Source organism: Ochotona curzoniae, unplaced genomic scaffold, assembly GCF_017591425.1.
Source record: "Ochotona curzoniae isolate NIBS_2020 unplaced genomic scaffold, NIBS_Ocur_1.0 scaffold_1852, whole genome shotgun sequence".
Classification (NCBI taxonomy): domain Eukaryota; kingdom Metazoa; phylum Chordata; class Mammalia; order Lagomorpha; family Ochotonidae; genus Ochotona; species Ochotona curzoniae.
This window is the reverse complement of record NW_024467087.1, coordinates 54641808-54659058: the sequence shown is the minus strand read 5'-3', so window position 1 is coordinate 54659058 and position 17251 is coordinate 54641808. Positions and strand designations below refer to the sequence as shown.

The following is a 17251-nucleotide window of genomic DNA, read 5'->3' as shown; positions in this document are numbered from 1 at the left end:
AGAGGCTATGAGTATTTTAGGGATCTAAAAAAAGGGAAGTCAAATGGGAGGTAGGACTAGCTTGGGGTTAAGTATGCTACTTGATTATGTGTGGTTCTTAGGTTTTTTTTTTTAATTAATTTATTTTTATTGGAAAGTCATATACACAGAAAGGAGGACAGACAATGTGGCTACAACAGCTGGAGCTGAGCCAGTCTGAAGCTAGGAGCCAAGAGACTTTTCTGGGTCTCCCAAGTGGGTGCAGGGTCCTAAGGCTTTGGGCTGTCTTCGACTGCTTTCCTAGGTCACGGAACTGGATGGGAAGTGGAGCAGCCAGGATTAGGACCGGCGTCCATATGGGATCCTGGCGCATTCAAGGCGAGGACTTTAGCCACTAGACTACCGGGCTGGCCCAGTTGTTAGTTTTTTAAAGTTTTGTTTTTTTTTTTTTTTTAAAGATCTATGTATTTGAACAACAGAGTTATAGGAAAAGGGTGAGACTGAGAGGAAGGTCTGCCTTTTGCTGGGTCACTCTCCAAGTGGCTGCAAAGGGGGCAGCTAGGTTTCTCTGAAGCTGGGAACTGGGAACTTGCTAAGAGTCTCCAATGTGGATTCAGGGCACAAGCACTTGGGTCATCTCTGCTTTCTCAGGTACGTTAACTAGGGGCTGGCTTGGAAGCGGACCAGCCGTGCCAGAGTTCCGGGCCCCTCTTTGCCACATCAGTGTATTGTGGAGTTTTTTGCTAAGGGGTTCATACAAGAACAGCTTCTGACAACAATCCTGGTATCCATCGATACCCACTTAATGCTGTTACATGAAGATGTAGTTTCTAGCATAAAGCTGGTACGTGAGTGCTATCAATTCAAAAATGCTGCAAGATCTGTCAGTTTTTAGGGAAACTTGAAGTGTCCTGAAATCTAAAATCTCAAATGTGAAAGAAATTTGATAGTTTCCCAAAAATTGATGAAGGCTCTCAAAATGTGCTGATGTCCAGTTGTGATATTGAAAGTTGCTTCTCTGAGCTGTCACTAATCACATATTTTGATCTAGAGGAAAAGCTAACATCTTTCTGTTCTGTAGTAGAAAATTATTTTGAGAAGCCATTGTCAAAAGAAGCACCAAAGGATAATACAGCATAACATGTAGGAAAGGAAAGTGTTGTGGAGGTGTATTAGACATTAAATGGGATTTCTCTGAGTTTTGATTGTATTTGTTATTTTAAAATTTATTGTTTATGATTTCTGTTACATATTCAGAATATTTTGTACATAATTTTTTACTGATTATTTTCTGTTCTTTAAAGTCTCAAATGGCCAGAGGATATACAATGTAGAAACCATCTAGAAAATTGCACTTCTCCAAACATAATTTAGTCAAAATCTCAATGTCATAATATATAAATATTAATCTTTTTAAAAAAGATTTATCTATTTTTATTGGAAAGGCAAGTTTACAGAGGGAACAAAAGACAGAAAGATCTTCCATCCACTGGTTCACTCCCCAAATGGCCACAATGGCTAGAGCTGAGACAATCTGAAGCCAGGAACCAGGAGCCTGTTCCAGGTCTCCCAATGACGTGGGCTGCCCTCACTGCTTTCCCGGAGCATGAGCAGGGAGCTGGATGGGAAGTGGAGCAGTCAGGACATGAACTAGCATCCATATGAGATGCTGGCATTTACAGGCAGAGGATTTGCTAGTTGAGCCATTGCACAGCCCCAGCTCAGTTTTAAAAGAATTTGAAGGCTTAAGATTTCTGGATCATACTTTCTGAGATTATCACAAGTTCATTTTGGTACTAGATTTGAGGGTTTCAGCATTGTGCTGCAGTGGGATAAAACACTTGCTCCAATGCTTACATCCCGTGTGAGCACAGATTCAAGTCCTGACTGATCCAATCCGTTGCAGCTCACAGCTAATGCACCTGGGAGATTAAGGGAAGATGGCTCAAGTGCTTGGTCCCTTGTCATCCGTGTTTTCAGACATGGATGAAGTTCCTGGCTTCTGGCTCAACCTGGTCCATTTCTGGCTATTACAACCCATTTGAGGTGCGACCAATGGGCAATAGGTGGAAGATTCTTTCTCTTGCCCTCTCTCTCTCTCTCTCTCTTCTCTTCTTTTCCCCTCTGTTTCTTTGTAACTCTGCCTTTCAAACAAATAAATGAATTCTTTTTAAATAAAAGACTTTAGTAGAACAGGTTTTTGCCTAAAAAACCTGTCTATTTCCTCTAGACAAAAATGTGTAGATTGAAGTAATTGTTATAGTAAATTACTGTAAAGTTCAACAGTGGAACAGATTAAGCTTTCATTAACAGAATTCAGAAAGAATAAATAGTTAAGTCTCTAGTTTTGTAATAAATAGAATATTTTTCTCTTTGCAGTTTTATCATTTAAATACAAAATTATCTAAATGTTAATTTTGGGAAATGTGTCTTAAATTATACCACAAATGACTATATTACTCTTAGTTGTCCTGCCAATGTTAAGACTGTGGACTTTAAAGGGATTAACCTGAAGTTTAATTGAATCACTCCAGTGGTCTGTTCAAAGGGAAAATATAATAAACAGATAATGAGAAGGTCCTTCCCTGAATTATTTGGCCTGTTCAAAGTAGAAATGTAGAAACGAATTTAATTAAATAGAAGTACTGGATAAGGTTAATACCTTGTTAAAAAGAATTACTTTGTCCCTGAAATTTTCAATACTAGCACTTTGAGGGCTTTTCTCCTCTACCCAGATAAGAGCTATAGCCTGTTTTGTTAATATAAAGTATCTTTCAAAAAAAAAAAAAGATATCCACCTCAGGGCTGGCTGGCTTCATGGTGTAGGGGGTTAAGATGACACCAACATCCTTAAGTGGGAACTCGTTTTTATCCCAGCCACTGCACTTCTCATCCAGGTCCCTGCTAATGACCTGGGAAAATAAGTGAAAGATGGACGAAGTATGGGTCCCTGCCACCCGTGTGGGAAATCTGGAAGCAGCTCCCGTCTCCTGGTTTCCGCCTGGCTCAGCCCTGACTGCTGTGGTCATCTGGAAAATGAGTCAGTAATGCAAGATTTATGCCTTTCCCTCTCAATCTCTCTCTAACTCTGACTTTCAAATAAACACAGTAATCTTTTTTAAAATGACCATTTCAATGCTAATAACTGTGCTGTTTTCCCAATGGTTCAGTAAATACACTCCTTATTTCTTTAAAGTTAACTAATATTTTTATTATTGGAAAAATAATAGTTCTATAATGCAAATAATAGTGCATTGAACATTTTTCTTTTTTACTGTTTTACTTATTTTTATTAGAAAGGCAGAGTTACAGAGAAATCCTATCTCCTATCGCCTATCTGATCTCTGATTTTTTAAAAATTATTTTGATAATCTTTACTTAGCTGATTAGCACACAAAAGGTCAAGGGCTACAGGAAAGTGGGCAAGACCATTGTTTCCACATTATTTATATATTTTTTCTGTATCTGGGGTAAAGAGGGAGATAAAGGGAAAAGCCCCACCCAGCCTCCCACCCATCCTAAGTCCCGGATGTGGAACATGGTCTGAGGGTCCTGCTCAAGTGGTTTCAACAATTCAACAGTTCTGAATTGTTGCCAGTCTTGCCATTTGAAGTGCGATGAAATTGCTGCAGAATCCATTGACTGACAGTCCATCCTACAGTCTCTGTTTGCCCAGATTTTCACTGTCAACACATGACATGGCTGGGGTAGTTGATTAATTTGTTCTGTCCTCCATCCTCTGTTGTGAACCAGGTGTCCTCTGCAGGTTCCGATAGATTGCTGTATTCTCCATGTGCAACTGGTTATGCTGTCCACTGCTCTGTCTGAGCCTCTGAGGAAGCTCAGCTTTGACACTTGTACTCCATGGCAGACCATGGAACCTTCACTTCTCTTCATGGTTAGGGTTCTGAGTCTGGCAGTTTGACTGGGGAGATCTCCAAAGAAACTTCATCTGAGGTGATCTCAGACCAGATTCTCGTGTGTGCTTGCCAGTGCAGGGTCCGGCACAATCCATTATCAATGCTGGGACAATTGCAGTTGCGGGGTCAGCTCTGTTTCCAGCCCTGTCTTCCACACGAACCAATGGATGTTGCAGTCCAGCCTGATTCTACTCAGCACACACTCGGCCCTCACACAAACCAGTGGGAGCTGCAGCATAGTTAGAGCAACCCATAATAATTCCCACCAGGCCTGCCCCCTGCCCTGGTTCCCATGCTTGCCAGTATATACAGCAGACTAGCCTAGTTCAACCCAACCAGGCCCACTATCCAGCCCACACACATGCTGGAGGGTGTCGTTCTGTCCAGCCAGGTCTGCCCCTGTCCTGGTTTTCATGCTCTCTGGTGGGAGTGATAACCCCAAATGGAGGTGTCCACTATTTCCCTACTGGGCCCACTCCAAGATCATGGACTTTCCAGGTGGTTCTGCAGTTTAACTTGACAAAATTAGCCCCCAGTGCCAGTATCTGCCATCTGATGCTGTGGCAAAACCCAACCAACCCTCACCCATTCTGATTTATACTTGCACGGTCAACTAAGCCTGGCTTTTCTCTGACCTAGCTCACATGAGGCCCACAGGTATTGTAGCCCTGACTGGTCTGATCTGCTCCCAACCCAACTCTGATCTGCTCCCAACCCCCTTCCAGCAGGGGGGCCCCCTCCACATTCCCCCTACTGACTTTACCTCCTCCCTACTTGGTTCCCATGTGTACTGGTTGGGTGCTGCGGCCCAGTCTGGAGTGGCCCGTTTCTCCTCAGTATTTGCCAGTGGGTGCTATAGCCTGGCCTGGTCTGGCCCACCCCCAGTTCCAGATGGTGAGTGTTACAGTGTAGCCCAGCCCAGCAGGCTCCCATCACAGCCATAATGTACTAGTATGTGCTGTGACTGAACCTGGCCCGATCCACACTGTTCGCCAGCAGGTGATGTGATGCCAAATGTATGCCAGTGGGTACTGTTCCCTGGCCTGGTCTGGGCTGCTCCCTATCATGGTTCTTGCGTTCACCTGCAGGGACTGTGTCCTGCCAGAGGAGTTGCGCAGGCTCTCCTATCTGATTGTTTACTACCCAAAACGGTCATAGTGCCTGTAGCTGAGGCAATCTGAAGCCTAGAGCCAGGAACCAGAACTTCTTCTGGATCTCCCACATGGGTGCATGGGCCCAAGGACTCAGGCCAGCCTTTGCTGCTTTCTTAGGCTCCAATCAGGGAGCTGGTTCTGAAGTTGTGCAACAAGGACTTGAACCAGTATGCATCTGGAATACTGATACTGATACTACAGGCAGAGGCTTAGCATACTATGCCACCGCACCAATCCCAAACATCTTGTATTTCGAACTGATGCTGTCTTACCAACACTGCACTAGAACAATGTAAACCTTTTGATTATTATAAATTAGTAGGTAATAATCATTCATCCATGGAGATGTAGAATCAACTATTCAAAGAGGCTTAGGTGCATTTGAATGCTGTTTCACGGACAAAAGAAAGACCAAATCCAAGATAAAAATTTAGTAGTGGAATAATGACATGAAGAAGGACTTTCACTATTTCCTTTGCATACATTTGTGTTTAAAATGTTTGTGATTGGGCCTGGTGCAGTAGCCTAATGGCTAAAGTCCTTGCTTTTCATACATTAGGATCCCATATGGGCACCGATTATTGTCCTGGCTGTTCCACTTCCCATCCCGCTCCCTGTTTGTGGCCTAGGAAAGCAGTCAAGGACGGCCCAAAGCCTTGGGACCCTGCACTTGCATGGGAGACCCAGAAGAACCTCCTGGTTCCTGGCTTCAGATCAGCTCAGCTCTGGCCATTACGGCCACTTGGGGAGTGAATCAATGGACAGAAGATCTTCCTCTCTGTCTCTCCTCTCTGTATATCTGACTTTCCAATGAAAATAAATAAATCCTTTTAAAATTTTTATGATTAGTAATCATACATTAGTTACATAATTTTAAACCAAGGTGAAAATATGTGCATAAAAAAATTCTGAGTAAGTACCCAGTTTACAGATAATTTAGTTTATGAAAAACAGTGTTACAACTTAAACTAGCGTCTATGTATCGTTTTCGTTATGAAATATTTTTGCTTTTGTTTTTTGGATTTGATCTTAGTTTCTAAGAATCATTTTTCCTGGTTTTCTATATTCCTTTTATTTTTTTAAGATTTATTTTACTTTTATTGGAAAGACAGATTTACAAAGATGAGAGACAGGGAGAAAGATCTTCCATCCACTGGTCCACTCATTAAATCTATAGGGGCCAGAGCTCAGCTGATCCAAAGCCAGGAGCCAGAAACTTCTAGGTCTCCCACATGGGTACAGGATCCCAAAGCTTTGAGCCATCCCTCCATTTCTTTCCCAGGACATAAGCAATGACCTGGATGGGAAGTAGAGCAGCTGGGATATGAACTGGTGCCCACATGGGATGCTGGCACTTGCAGCTGGAAAATTAGTCAATTGAGCCATTGTACTGTCCCCAAAACATTGATTTTAAATAGTTTTAAGTGATAAGTTTTATTTGGCTTGATCAAATAGCTTATATGTTAGTAGATCTTTAAGGGCTTCCTATTAGGATGTTTTAATTTTTTGGTATCCTATATTATTATTACTTTGAGAGGCACAGAGATGGAAGTGGTGGGTGATGTGGTACAGATTTCTATTTTCTGGTTAACTCCCCAGATGTTCACATCATTTGGAGCTGGGAAATAGAAATTCAGTCCGTTTCCCACTTGGGTGGTAGGGTCACAACTCCTTGACCTGTCATCTGCAATTTCCTAGTATGCACATTAGCAGGAAGCTTGAATTGGGAGCAGAGCTATGACGTCAACCCAGGCACTGTTACAACAAAGGATATAGGTGCCCTAACTGCTAATCCAAATGCGCATCACTGTCATATGTTGAAGCATTAAATTAAATTGTTACTTCTCATTATGCTATTTGCACCTATCATGTTTTTTCCACAAGTATTAGTGGGATTTGTCTTGAGATGATACCTTTTATAAATGGAACTCTTATTATGTATTATAAATAGTTTTTAATTGATTTAAAAACATTTTGATTGATAGATAAAATATTTCAGAAATCACACTAATTGATGACATTTCATTTAAAAAAAATTCAGTCTGTGCATGTGTAGAATAGTAGAATCCTTTCAAATTCTGAAATACCTCTGATTACCTTTATGTTGAGTTGTTTATGAAAAATGTAAGAAAGTGGGCTTTAAACCACCTGTGGAGTTCCAGAGTGACTGAGTAGCATGCAAACTTGAATGTATTGTGATGACGCATAAATTTGTTCCTGGTGGATGCAAAGAAATTTCAATAAATCAAGGAACTTTCTCAAAGTGACTTTTAAAACTGAGGAAATATGTCTGGTGTAGCTCAAAATTAGGCCTTGTTTAAGAGATACCAAATAAAAACTCAGAAAAATGGGCTTTTCCTCTAAATTGCTTTAAGTTTAAGCTATCATGAGAACAAGATGTGAAACTTAGGGGTTAGGGAACAAAGAGAATGAAATTTTGGTTGAAGCACTAGAACTATTTTATGCTTTCCAGGTGGTTTTACTTATAAGTCACATATTACTCAAATAACAGGCATAAAATATTATTCTTTCAAGGAAATTGGAGGTCATCTAGCCTAATCATTTGTAGGAGGACAGAGTCTGGACTTTGGAGTTAAACACACTTGTGTTTGAATGCTAGTAGCCTTTCATTTTCTCACTAGACTTCTTGGGTAATTTATTCCATTTCTTGGCTTTCCTAAAGGGAACTAATCATCTTTGGCTTAGCCCCTTCAGGTTACAGTCACGAAGCACTGTCAACTTGGTAGCTTATAAACAGCAGAAATTGATTTCTTATGGTTTTGCAGGCTAGGACATGGAAAATCTGGGCACTGACAAAGTTAGTGTATGGTGAGAGCCGACTTACTGCATTAGTTTGCTATCTTCTCATGGTTGAAAGGCCAAGGCAGCCTGCTGGGACTTCTTTTACAAGGTTGTTGATCCCAGGCATGAAGTACTAGTGACAGTCCAGGAAATGGGAGCCATAAAATCTTTAGCTTTATACAAAGTTTCAGAGAAAACTGATGATTTTATCCAGTTTCTTTTAGGAAAATGAGGCCTGCAGGGGTAAGGATGATGTGTCCAAGTTTTTGGCTTTCCTATCACCTGCGAATAGAAGATAGCAGCCTTTGATTCAGGGTACGAATTCTACAGTAGTCATACTCAGATATAGTATACTGGGCCTGAATGCTATGGCTGACATTTCAAGATACATCAAACACCAGAAGCATGAAAAAATAGTGCATCTTTGCTGCAGGCAGTTAGCCCTCTTGGCAATTCTGTTAGTGCTGTTCAGGCTACAGAGCATATATAGTTAATTTTTCTTTCTTCTGCCTCACTACTGCCTTCATCAACGTATTGTGAATAGTCCTTCATGGGAGTGCTTCCTATGAGTCATGTTCACAATCAGTAGGCTCGTAGGCTTGTTTTCAGGGGAACTATTACTGTAATGGAAAGATGGCTTCTCTGAAAACAACAACAAAAAATCACTATATTAGTTCCTAATGAATATTCTGAGAAAAAGACAAGTTATTGAAAATTTGCAGTGGTGTGGGGGAGTGAGGGAGGTGGTTTGAGAGAAGGAGCACTTGTGAAAGGAGAGCAGCTCAGACACTGAGTCGGGCTGCGGCCAGTGATTTCCAGCTCCGTGGAGCATGTAGTAACATGTGTAGAAGCTAACACATTGCCAAGCACATAGTAAGCACTCAGTAAATATTTTTTTGAATAAATAAATGTCATTTAGGCTTCCTGCCCAAGGATTTGGCACCCAAAATTCGATGTGATAACCAGAAGCTACCATATTTTTTTTTCTTAAAAGAAAAAAGCGGGGGTGGGGGGGTAGGGGGTGGGGGGAGTGAGCCCAGCATGAGAACCTAGTGATTGAAGTCCTCGCCTTGCAAATGCTGGGATCCCATGTGGGTGCTGGTTCATGTTCCAGTGGCCCCACTTCCCATCCAGCTCCCTGTTTGTGGCCTTGGAAGGCAGTCGAGGATGGCCCAAAGTCTTGGGACCCTCCACCTGTGTGCGAGACCCAGTAGAAGCTCCTTGGCTTCAGATCAGCTCAGCTCTGGCCATTACGGCCACTTGGGGAGTGAATCAACGGACAGAAGATCTTCCTCTCTGTCTCCTCCTCTCTGTATATCTGACTTTCTAATAAAAATAATTTTTTTAAAAAAAGAAAGAAAATGGGCCCGGCGCGGTGGCGCAAGTGGTTAAAGGTCCTCACCTTGCACGCCCGGGATCCCATATGGGCGCCGGTTCTAATCCCGGCAGCCCCGCTTCCCTTCCAGCTCCCTGCCTGTGGCCTGGGAAAGCAGTCGAGGATGGCCCAAAGCTTTGGGAACCTGCACCCGCGTGGGAGACCCGGAAGAGGCTCCTGGCTTTGGATCGGCATAGTATCGGCCCGTTGCGCTCACTTGGGGAGTGAATCATCGGACGGAAGATCTTCCTCTCTGTCTCTCCTCTCTGTATATCCGCCTTTCCAATGAAAAAATAATAAAAATAAATCTTTAAAAAAAAAAAGAAAGAAAATATGGGGCTACTAATTTCGTTCATCTTGAGACCTTAGATTTGACAAGTCTCTTTGATATCAACATTCAGAGGCCAGTTGGAGTCCTCGATGCTCCGTTTCCAATCAGCAATCTGCTAATAACACACCTGGAAAAGCAGAGGAAAATGGACCAAGTGCTTGGGCTCTGCCACCTGGACAAAGCTCCTAGTTCCTGGCTTTGGCCTGACCCAACTCCAGCCTCTCTGGCAATTTGGGGAGTGAACTAGCAGATGGAGTCAGGGTTTCTCTCTCTCACTTTTCCTTTTAAATAAATCAATATTCTACAAAGTTATTAAATAAGGAATTGCTTTTCCATCTGCACTATGACAACAGTGTAGGATAATTTGACATCTTTTTAAAAAAATATTTTTGTTTTTGTTTTTTTAAGCAGAGACAAAGAGAAGGAGAGATGGAGACAAGGAACGATCTTCTATCCTCTGGTTAACCTTCCAAATGCCCACAGTAGCCTGGGCTGGGTCAGGAACTCTATTCATATATCCGATATAGGTGGCAGGCACCCAAGTACTTGTACCTCCTAGCATGTGTATGAGCAGAAACTAAATCAAGAGTAGAGCAGAGATATAAACCCAGGCACTTTAATATAGGATTGCAAGTATCACAAGTAACATTTTAACCACTGCACGGAATGCCTGCCTCATAACTTATTTTTATATGACATCCTATGTATAGTTTGCTTATGTTCTTTGTTCATAAAAGATGGGCTAAAGCAGTAGAAAGTACAGCTGACAAGCCAGTGATAATGCAATTTTTGTGGCTTAGATAACAGAATGTCTGTTTTGAGTGTGGATTTTAATAGTGCCACTAATAAAGGAGCAGCAAGTACGGGTCCTAGACACTGCAGTAGAATTAACAATGGGTGATGTGGGGGAAGAAAGGATGATTTTTCTTATGAAATGTTCCCAGTGCTGTACCACAGAAGAGGGAGGCCAGCATGAGACTAAGCTGAATCTCCATGGTCTGTCTGGGTGGAAGATGGGCAGGCCATTGACTTCTCTTACGAAGATGCCAGCAAGAACTAAAGCATCACCTGAGGAAAGGATACTCTAATGGAGTATTTGCAAAATATTAAGAAATATACACATCTAGAACCAAACTGATTAAAAAGCTGACACTAAGAAGCCAAAAGGGCAAACTTGATAGCTTATCCAAAAAATACTTATGAGTAATAGTTAGCCTTTACCTTTATTATTTTATGCATTTATTGCAAAACAGAAATGTCTCCTGACATTATAAAACAGAGTTTTGAAAAATTATTTGAAAGAATAATAGATATAGAGGCAAAAAGAATGAGAAAGAGGGATCTTCCATCCTCTAGTGACTCTCCAAATAGCTGCAGCACCCAGACTGCTTCAGGCTGAAGCCAGGAGCTAGGGGCTCCAGTCAGGTCTCCCATGTGGGTGTCAGGGACCCGAGGACTTAGGCTATTTTGTGCTGCTTTTCTAGTTACACTCACGGGAACTGAATCAGAAGTGTAGCAGCCAGGACGCAAACTAACATTCTGATATGGGATTCTGATATTGCAAGGGGTGGCTTAACCTTTGCTACCCCAAGCCTGGCTCCTTATGATGTTTTTCTGTGTGTACTGTAATTTAATAGATCTCATATACCAAAATTCATCTTGTGAATGTCTGATAATATTTTCACTGGGCCATCCTGATTTAAGTGGATCAACTTCTATGGTTAAATAAATGGCTTGGTATTTTATTTTAAAATTTGATAGTAATTCCAATTGAGTAAGGACTATTACTGTTTTTTCCCTTCTTTTGTTTTCATTATTAATTTTTTATTGTATTTTTGACAGTCTTTACATAGTTAGGATAAAAGGCTCAAGGGTTCAAGGGCTGTAGGGAAAGTGGATAAGACTATTATTTCCATATTGATTGTTTCCTTCATGTATGTGAGGTAAAGGGGGTTTTAAGGGAGAAGGCCCACCCAGTTTCCCACCCACCCCAAGTCCCTGATATGGAGCATGCTCTGAGATTCTTGCTCAAGAGGTTGTGATAATTCACCAGTCATGAATCGCTGCCACTCTCGCCACTCTAAGCATGATAAAGTCTTTGAAGAATCCACTGATTGACATAGTCCATCTTAGAGTCTCCGTATACCCAGTATTTCACTGCCAATTTATAGCTGACGTGGTTGATTGACTTGTTCTGTCTTCTGTCTTTTCTTGGTTAGGGTTCCGAGATCGGAATTAGGGAGATCCCCAAAGAAACTTTGTCTGAGGTGTTCCCAGTCCAGATTCTTGAATGTACTAGCAAGCACAGGGCCTGGTGCAGTCCATCACCCCGATCAGCTGGTGGTTGCGATCACTGGGTTGGTTGTGTTTTCAGCACCGACTTCTGCTGGAACCAATGGGTGTTTGCAGTCCAGCCTGGTTCTGCCCAGCATATACTCGGCCCTTGCATAAACCAGGGGGAGCTGCAGCCTAGTTGCAGTGACCCACAATAACCCTCACCAGGCCCGCCTGCTACCCTGGTTTGCCAGTATGTGTAGCAGACTAGTCCAGTCTGTCCCACATCCCGTTTGGCTCTCATACATGTCAGTGGGTATTAGGGTTTAGTACCATCTAACCAGCTCCACTATGCAGTCCACACAGATGCTGGTGGGTGTCTGTCTAGCCACCTCAGCCCCTGTCCTAGTCTTCATGCCCTCCCATTGGAGTGGTAACCCAAGAGGGAGGAGCCCACTATTTCACTTCCAGGCCTCTCCCATTCCCAGATTATGCACTCTCCAGGTGGTTCTGTGGTTTGACTTGACAGAATTAGCCCCCAGTGCCGGCTTCTGCCAGCTGATGCTGCAGCTAAGCCCAAACAACCCTCACCCACTCTAATTTTGTTTGCACCAGTAGGAACAATCAGCCCAGCCGGGCTTTGCCCTGATCTAGTCCACATGAGGCACACAGATGTTGTAGCCTTACCTAGTCTGGTCTGCCCCCTTCCCAGCTCACACTCTCCAGTGGGAGTAGCTGTCCAGCAAGGGAACCCCTCCTTATTTCTCCTGCTGGCGCTGCCCCCTCCCTTCCTGGTTCTCATGCGTGCTGGTTGGGCGCTGCAGTCACATCCGGTACAGGGAACCTCACCTTGGCATTCTGTATTGTGCGCTGGTTTTTGTTGTGACCAAACCTGGCTTGACCCATACTCTGTTGTGGTGCTTGGATTTGCCAGTGGATGACGTGGACTGATTCAGCCTGGTCTTCCCCCGACCCATGCCAAATGTATGCCAGTGGGAAACTTTCCATGGCTTGTTCTGGGCTGTTTCCTATCATGTTTCTTGCGCTTACCTGCTGGGTCTGTGTCCTGCCAGAGGAGTTGCCCAGGCTCCTCCATCAGAACCTCTCCCAATGCCAGATTTCACACATACCAGTGGGTCCGTAAGCCAGTCTTACTCAGTTCACCTCCTGTCCTAGCAGGAACAGTGGCTTTTCCTGACTGGGCTTCAACCCAAACTGGTTCGTTCTTTTTTTTTTTTTTTTAAGATTTATTTATTTTTATTACAAAGTCAGATATAAAGAGAGGAGAAGAGACAGAGAGGAAGATCTTCTGTCCGATGATTCATTCCCCAAGTGAGCGCAACAGCCAGTGCTGTGCCGATCCAAAGCCAGGAGCCAGGAACTTCCTCCAGGTCTCCCACATGGGTGCATGATCCCAAAGCATTGGGCCAACCTTGACTGCTTTCCCAGGCCACAAGCAGGGAGCTGGATGGGAAGTGGAGCTGCCGGGATTAGAACTGGCGCCCATATGGGATCCTGGTGCATTCAAGGCGAGGACTTTAGCTGTTAGGTGGTCACTGCACCAGGCCCCCAAACTGGTTCTTGCTGTTGGATGTTTCAGCCCAGCCATGGCTCATCCATACCCACATACAGCTCACACATGGCTCAGTAGGGGTTGAGACCTAGCCTGGTCCATCCCACATCTACCCTGGTCCTCCAGAGCACCAGATGGTGTTGGAGTCTGGCCTGGCTTGGTGCGTCCAGTCCCAGTCCAACATTTGTGTCAAGGGAGACTACAACCGTATCCTGATCAGAATGCAGCCCCCATTCCATTGCACGAGCCCCTTAGTGGGAACTTCAACCCAGCTAGGGTGTCCCTTTAACCCCCAGCCAGGCCTGTTCCTAGCCATAAATCACGCGCATGCCAGTGGTTGCTCTTCTGTATTTGCGTTCCTAATTTTGTTTCCTGTGACTGTGTCACAGGTCACGTGTCCGAGGAATCCAATTTCCTGTCACACATACAAGTGCTTGCTACGTATTAGTCAATTTAAAATATCTTACTGCTGCTGTAAAGAAATTTCCTCCCATTTACTCTCATGATCCTTGTGACAACTCTGTAAGATAATGGGACATATTTTCCGATTTCTTTGTAGACGGAGCTAATGAGTGTGGTTTGATAAGTAGAGAACTGAAACTGGAATTCCGATCTTCTGACGCTTAATTCACTATTTTTCTTCTGAGTGTGTGTGTATATGTTCCCTCATCATAAATCTTTGTAAGATGTTAATCAAAGAAGTACAGTCATGGCAGTGTTTGTGCTTTAAGGAAACAGTCATTGGGGCTTGTGCAATGAACAGTTCAATTGGCTAATCCTCCATCTCCAAGCGCTGGCATCTAATATGGGTGCCAGTTTTTGTCATGGCTGTTTGTTCCCCTTCCCATCCAGCTCCCTGCCTGTGGCCTGGGAAAGCAGTGAAGGATGGCCTAAGTCCTTGGGACCCTGTATGCATGTGGGAGACCTGAAGGAAGTTCTTGGCTCCTTGTTTTGGATCTACTCAGCTCTGACTGTTATGGCTATTTGGGAGGTGGATACAGGGTCCCAAGGACTTAGGCCATCCTCCGCTGTCTGGTATATAACCTTTTCAATTGGTAGAGTAAAAAGTGCTGGAGTAATTTGTGCAAGAGTGTGGAGGTGTAGTTTATATTCCATTGTGAAGTCTAGAGTGTGTGTTCATAAATGAGTTTCAAAAAACGGATCAGTACCACAATCACTTAGGCCTGCATATTGTTTTACCTGTCTCTTTTGTTTTGGAAAGACATATTTATTTAGCTTAAACAGTTACACCAATAGAGAGAGTGTGCAAGACAAAGAGATCTTCCATCTGTTATTTCACTCCTCAGATGGTCCCAATGACTGAGTCAGGGCTAGGCCAAAGCTAGGAGTCAGCTGCTTCCTTTGAGTCTCATGTGTGGGTGACATGGGCCCAAGAATTTGGGCCATCTCATATTGCATTTCCTGGGTCATTAATAGGGAGCTGGACTGAATGTGGAATAGCCACAACTCCAACCAGCACCCATATAGACTACTGGCAACAGCAGCCTTACCTACTATACCAGCCCCTGCTTCAATTGTCTTTTATGTAGAGAAGATTTTTAAAAATTTCTTCCCAATGAAAATAGTAAGGATGGAAACAAATAGACTTCATTAGGTTATTTGTCTGATTTTAAAAATATTTCTTTATTTATTTGAGAGAGAGACAGAGATGGAGATAGAAACAGAGATGGGAAGATGATGTTGGGGGGAAGATCTATCCACTGATTCACTCCCCAAATGACTGCCAAGTCAGGAACCAGTAGCTTCATCCTGGTCTTATACATGGGTTCAGGGACCCAAGCACTTAGCGATCTTCCACTGTCAGCAGGGAACTGGATCAGAAGTGGAGCAGCCAGGATATTAACCAGCATCCATATGTGAAGCCAGTGTGATAGGCAGCTCCTTAACCCATTGTACTACAACTCTGGTCTCTCATTCTTAAAAGTGCTATGGTGATTGGGTATTTTAAAGTCCTGTGTCATATAATTTAAATTGACTTCTAAATTTTCCTTCCAAAAGGTTTCCCTGGAAGAAAAAAATGCAACTATTATTTATGATCCTAAACTACAGACTCCAAAGACCTTACGGGAAGCTATCGATGACATGGGCTTTGATGCTACTCTCCATAACCCCAGCCCTCTCCCTGTTTCAACTGATACCGTGTTTCTGACTGTTACTTCTTCCCTGGCTCCACCGTGGGACCATATCCAGAACATGTTGCTTAAGACAAAGGGTGTGACCGATGTTAAAATTTCCCCTCAGCAAAGAACTGCAGTAGTGACAATAGTCCCTTCTGTAGTGAACGCCAATCAGATAGTAGAGCAGGTTCCAGATCTCAGTTTAGATGTTGGGACTCTGGACAGAAAATCAGGAAGTGAGGATCACAGCATGGCTCAAGGTGGTGAAGTTATGATAAAGGTGAAAGTGGAGGGGATGACGTGCCATTCATGTACCAGCACCATTGAAGGAAAAATTGGGAAACTGCAAGGTGTTCAGCGAATTAAAGGTAATATTATTTCTGATATTATTTGTTTCAATGCTTCGTAGGGTTAATTATTCTGTTTGAATCTTTTAACTTTTTGCTTTTCCTCTTAAGCATGTGTGCTCATTATCTGGGAATAAAATGCTGGCTGCTTCATTGAACTTTGAGGTACAGCATCATTCCTAGGACTGCTGTCAGTAAAGTTCATTATAATTAAAGGTTACTTGCATCTTTGTCTGCAGCTTAGCAGCAGAGGCAGCCGGGAGAGCAGTCTTTGGAGTGCAACACTCTTAACGCAGCATGCCTGGGGTACTCCTTACCTGTAATCGAATTTTATACAACCATGCAGAAACTTGGAAACCGTCACTACACAGTGATCGTATTGTTTACTTGATTCTAGTCTGTTTGTGAGCATTCATTTACAAGTTTTGTTTAGTGATCTGGAAATAGTGCAATGAAATAATTGTGTTTCTTCTTATTAACTAGTCTCCCTGGACAACCAAGAAGCTACTATTGTTTACCAACCTCATCTTATCACAGCCGAAGAAATAAAAAAGCAGATTGAAGCTGCAGGCTTCCCAGCGTTCATCAAAAAACAGCCCAAGTACCTCAAATTGGGAGCTATTGATGTAGAGCGTCTCAAGAACACACCAGTCAAATCCTCAGATGGATCACAGCACAGGACATGGTCACACGCCGGTGATTCAACAGCTACTTTCATCATAGAAGGCATGCATTGTAAATCGTGTGTGTCGAACATTGAAAGTTCTTTATCTACACTCCAGTATGTAAGCAGTGTAGTAGTTTCTTTAGAGAATAGGTCTGCCGTTGTAAAGTACAACGCAAACTTAGCCACTCCAGAAACTCTGAGGAAAGCAATAGAAGCTGTATCACCAGGGCAATATAGAGTTTGTATTGCAGGGGAAGTGGAGAGTTCCCCCAACTCTCCCTCCAGCTCGTCTGTTCAGAAGATGCCTTTGAACATAGTAAGCCAACCTCTGACTCAGGAAACTGTGATCAACATCGGTGGTATGACTTGTAGTTCTTGTGTGCAGTCTATTGAAGGTGTCATATCAAAAAAGCCAGGGGTAAAATCCATACGAGTCTCCCTTGCAAATAACAGTGGGACTGTTGAATATGATCCTCTACTAACCTCTCCAGAAACCTTGAGAGAAGCAATAGAAGACATGGGGTTTGATGCTACCTTGTCAGGTAATTACCTTTTCTTTGATTTCCTCTAAAATTTTTAAAGTTTATATTATGCTGTTTCTACGCTTGATCTTAGCCAAAGGGACAAGAAGTGATCTATTATGCTGTTTCTTTTCTTTTTTTTTTTTAATATTGCACATCACTCCTTTATT

General features: G+C 43.0%; 1 protein-coding gene across 2 annotated transcripts in view; it reads left to right on the top strand.

Annotated features, from left to right (window-relative positions):
* The window catches only part of ATP7A (ATPase copper transporting alpha), a 143316-nt gene that overhangs the window by 77982 nt on the left and 48083 nt on the right, over positions 1-17251 (top strand). For both annotated transcript variants that reach the window (XM_041000024.1, XM_041000023.1), the window contains exons 3-4: positions 15428-15914; positions 16377-17102. In XM_041000024.1, coding sequence (XP_040855958.1) covers positions 15428-15914; positions 16377-17102 — 1213 coding nt within the window. The remainder of the gene's footprint in view (positions 1-15427; positions 15915-16376; positions 17103-17251) is intronic.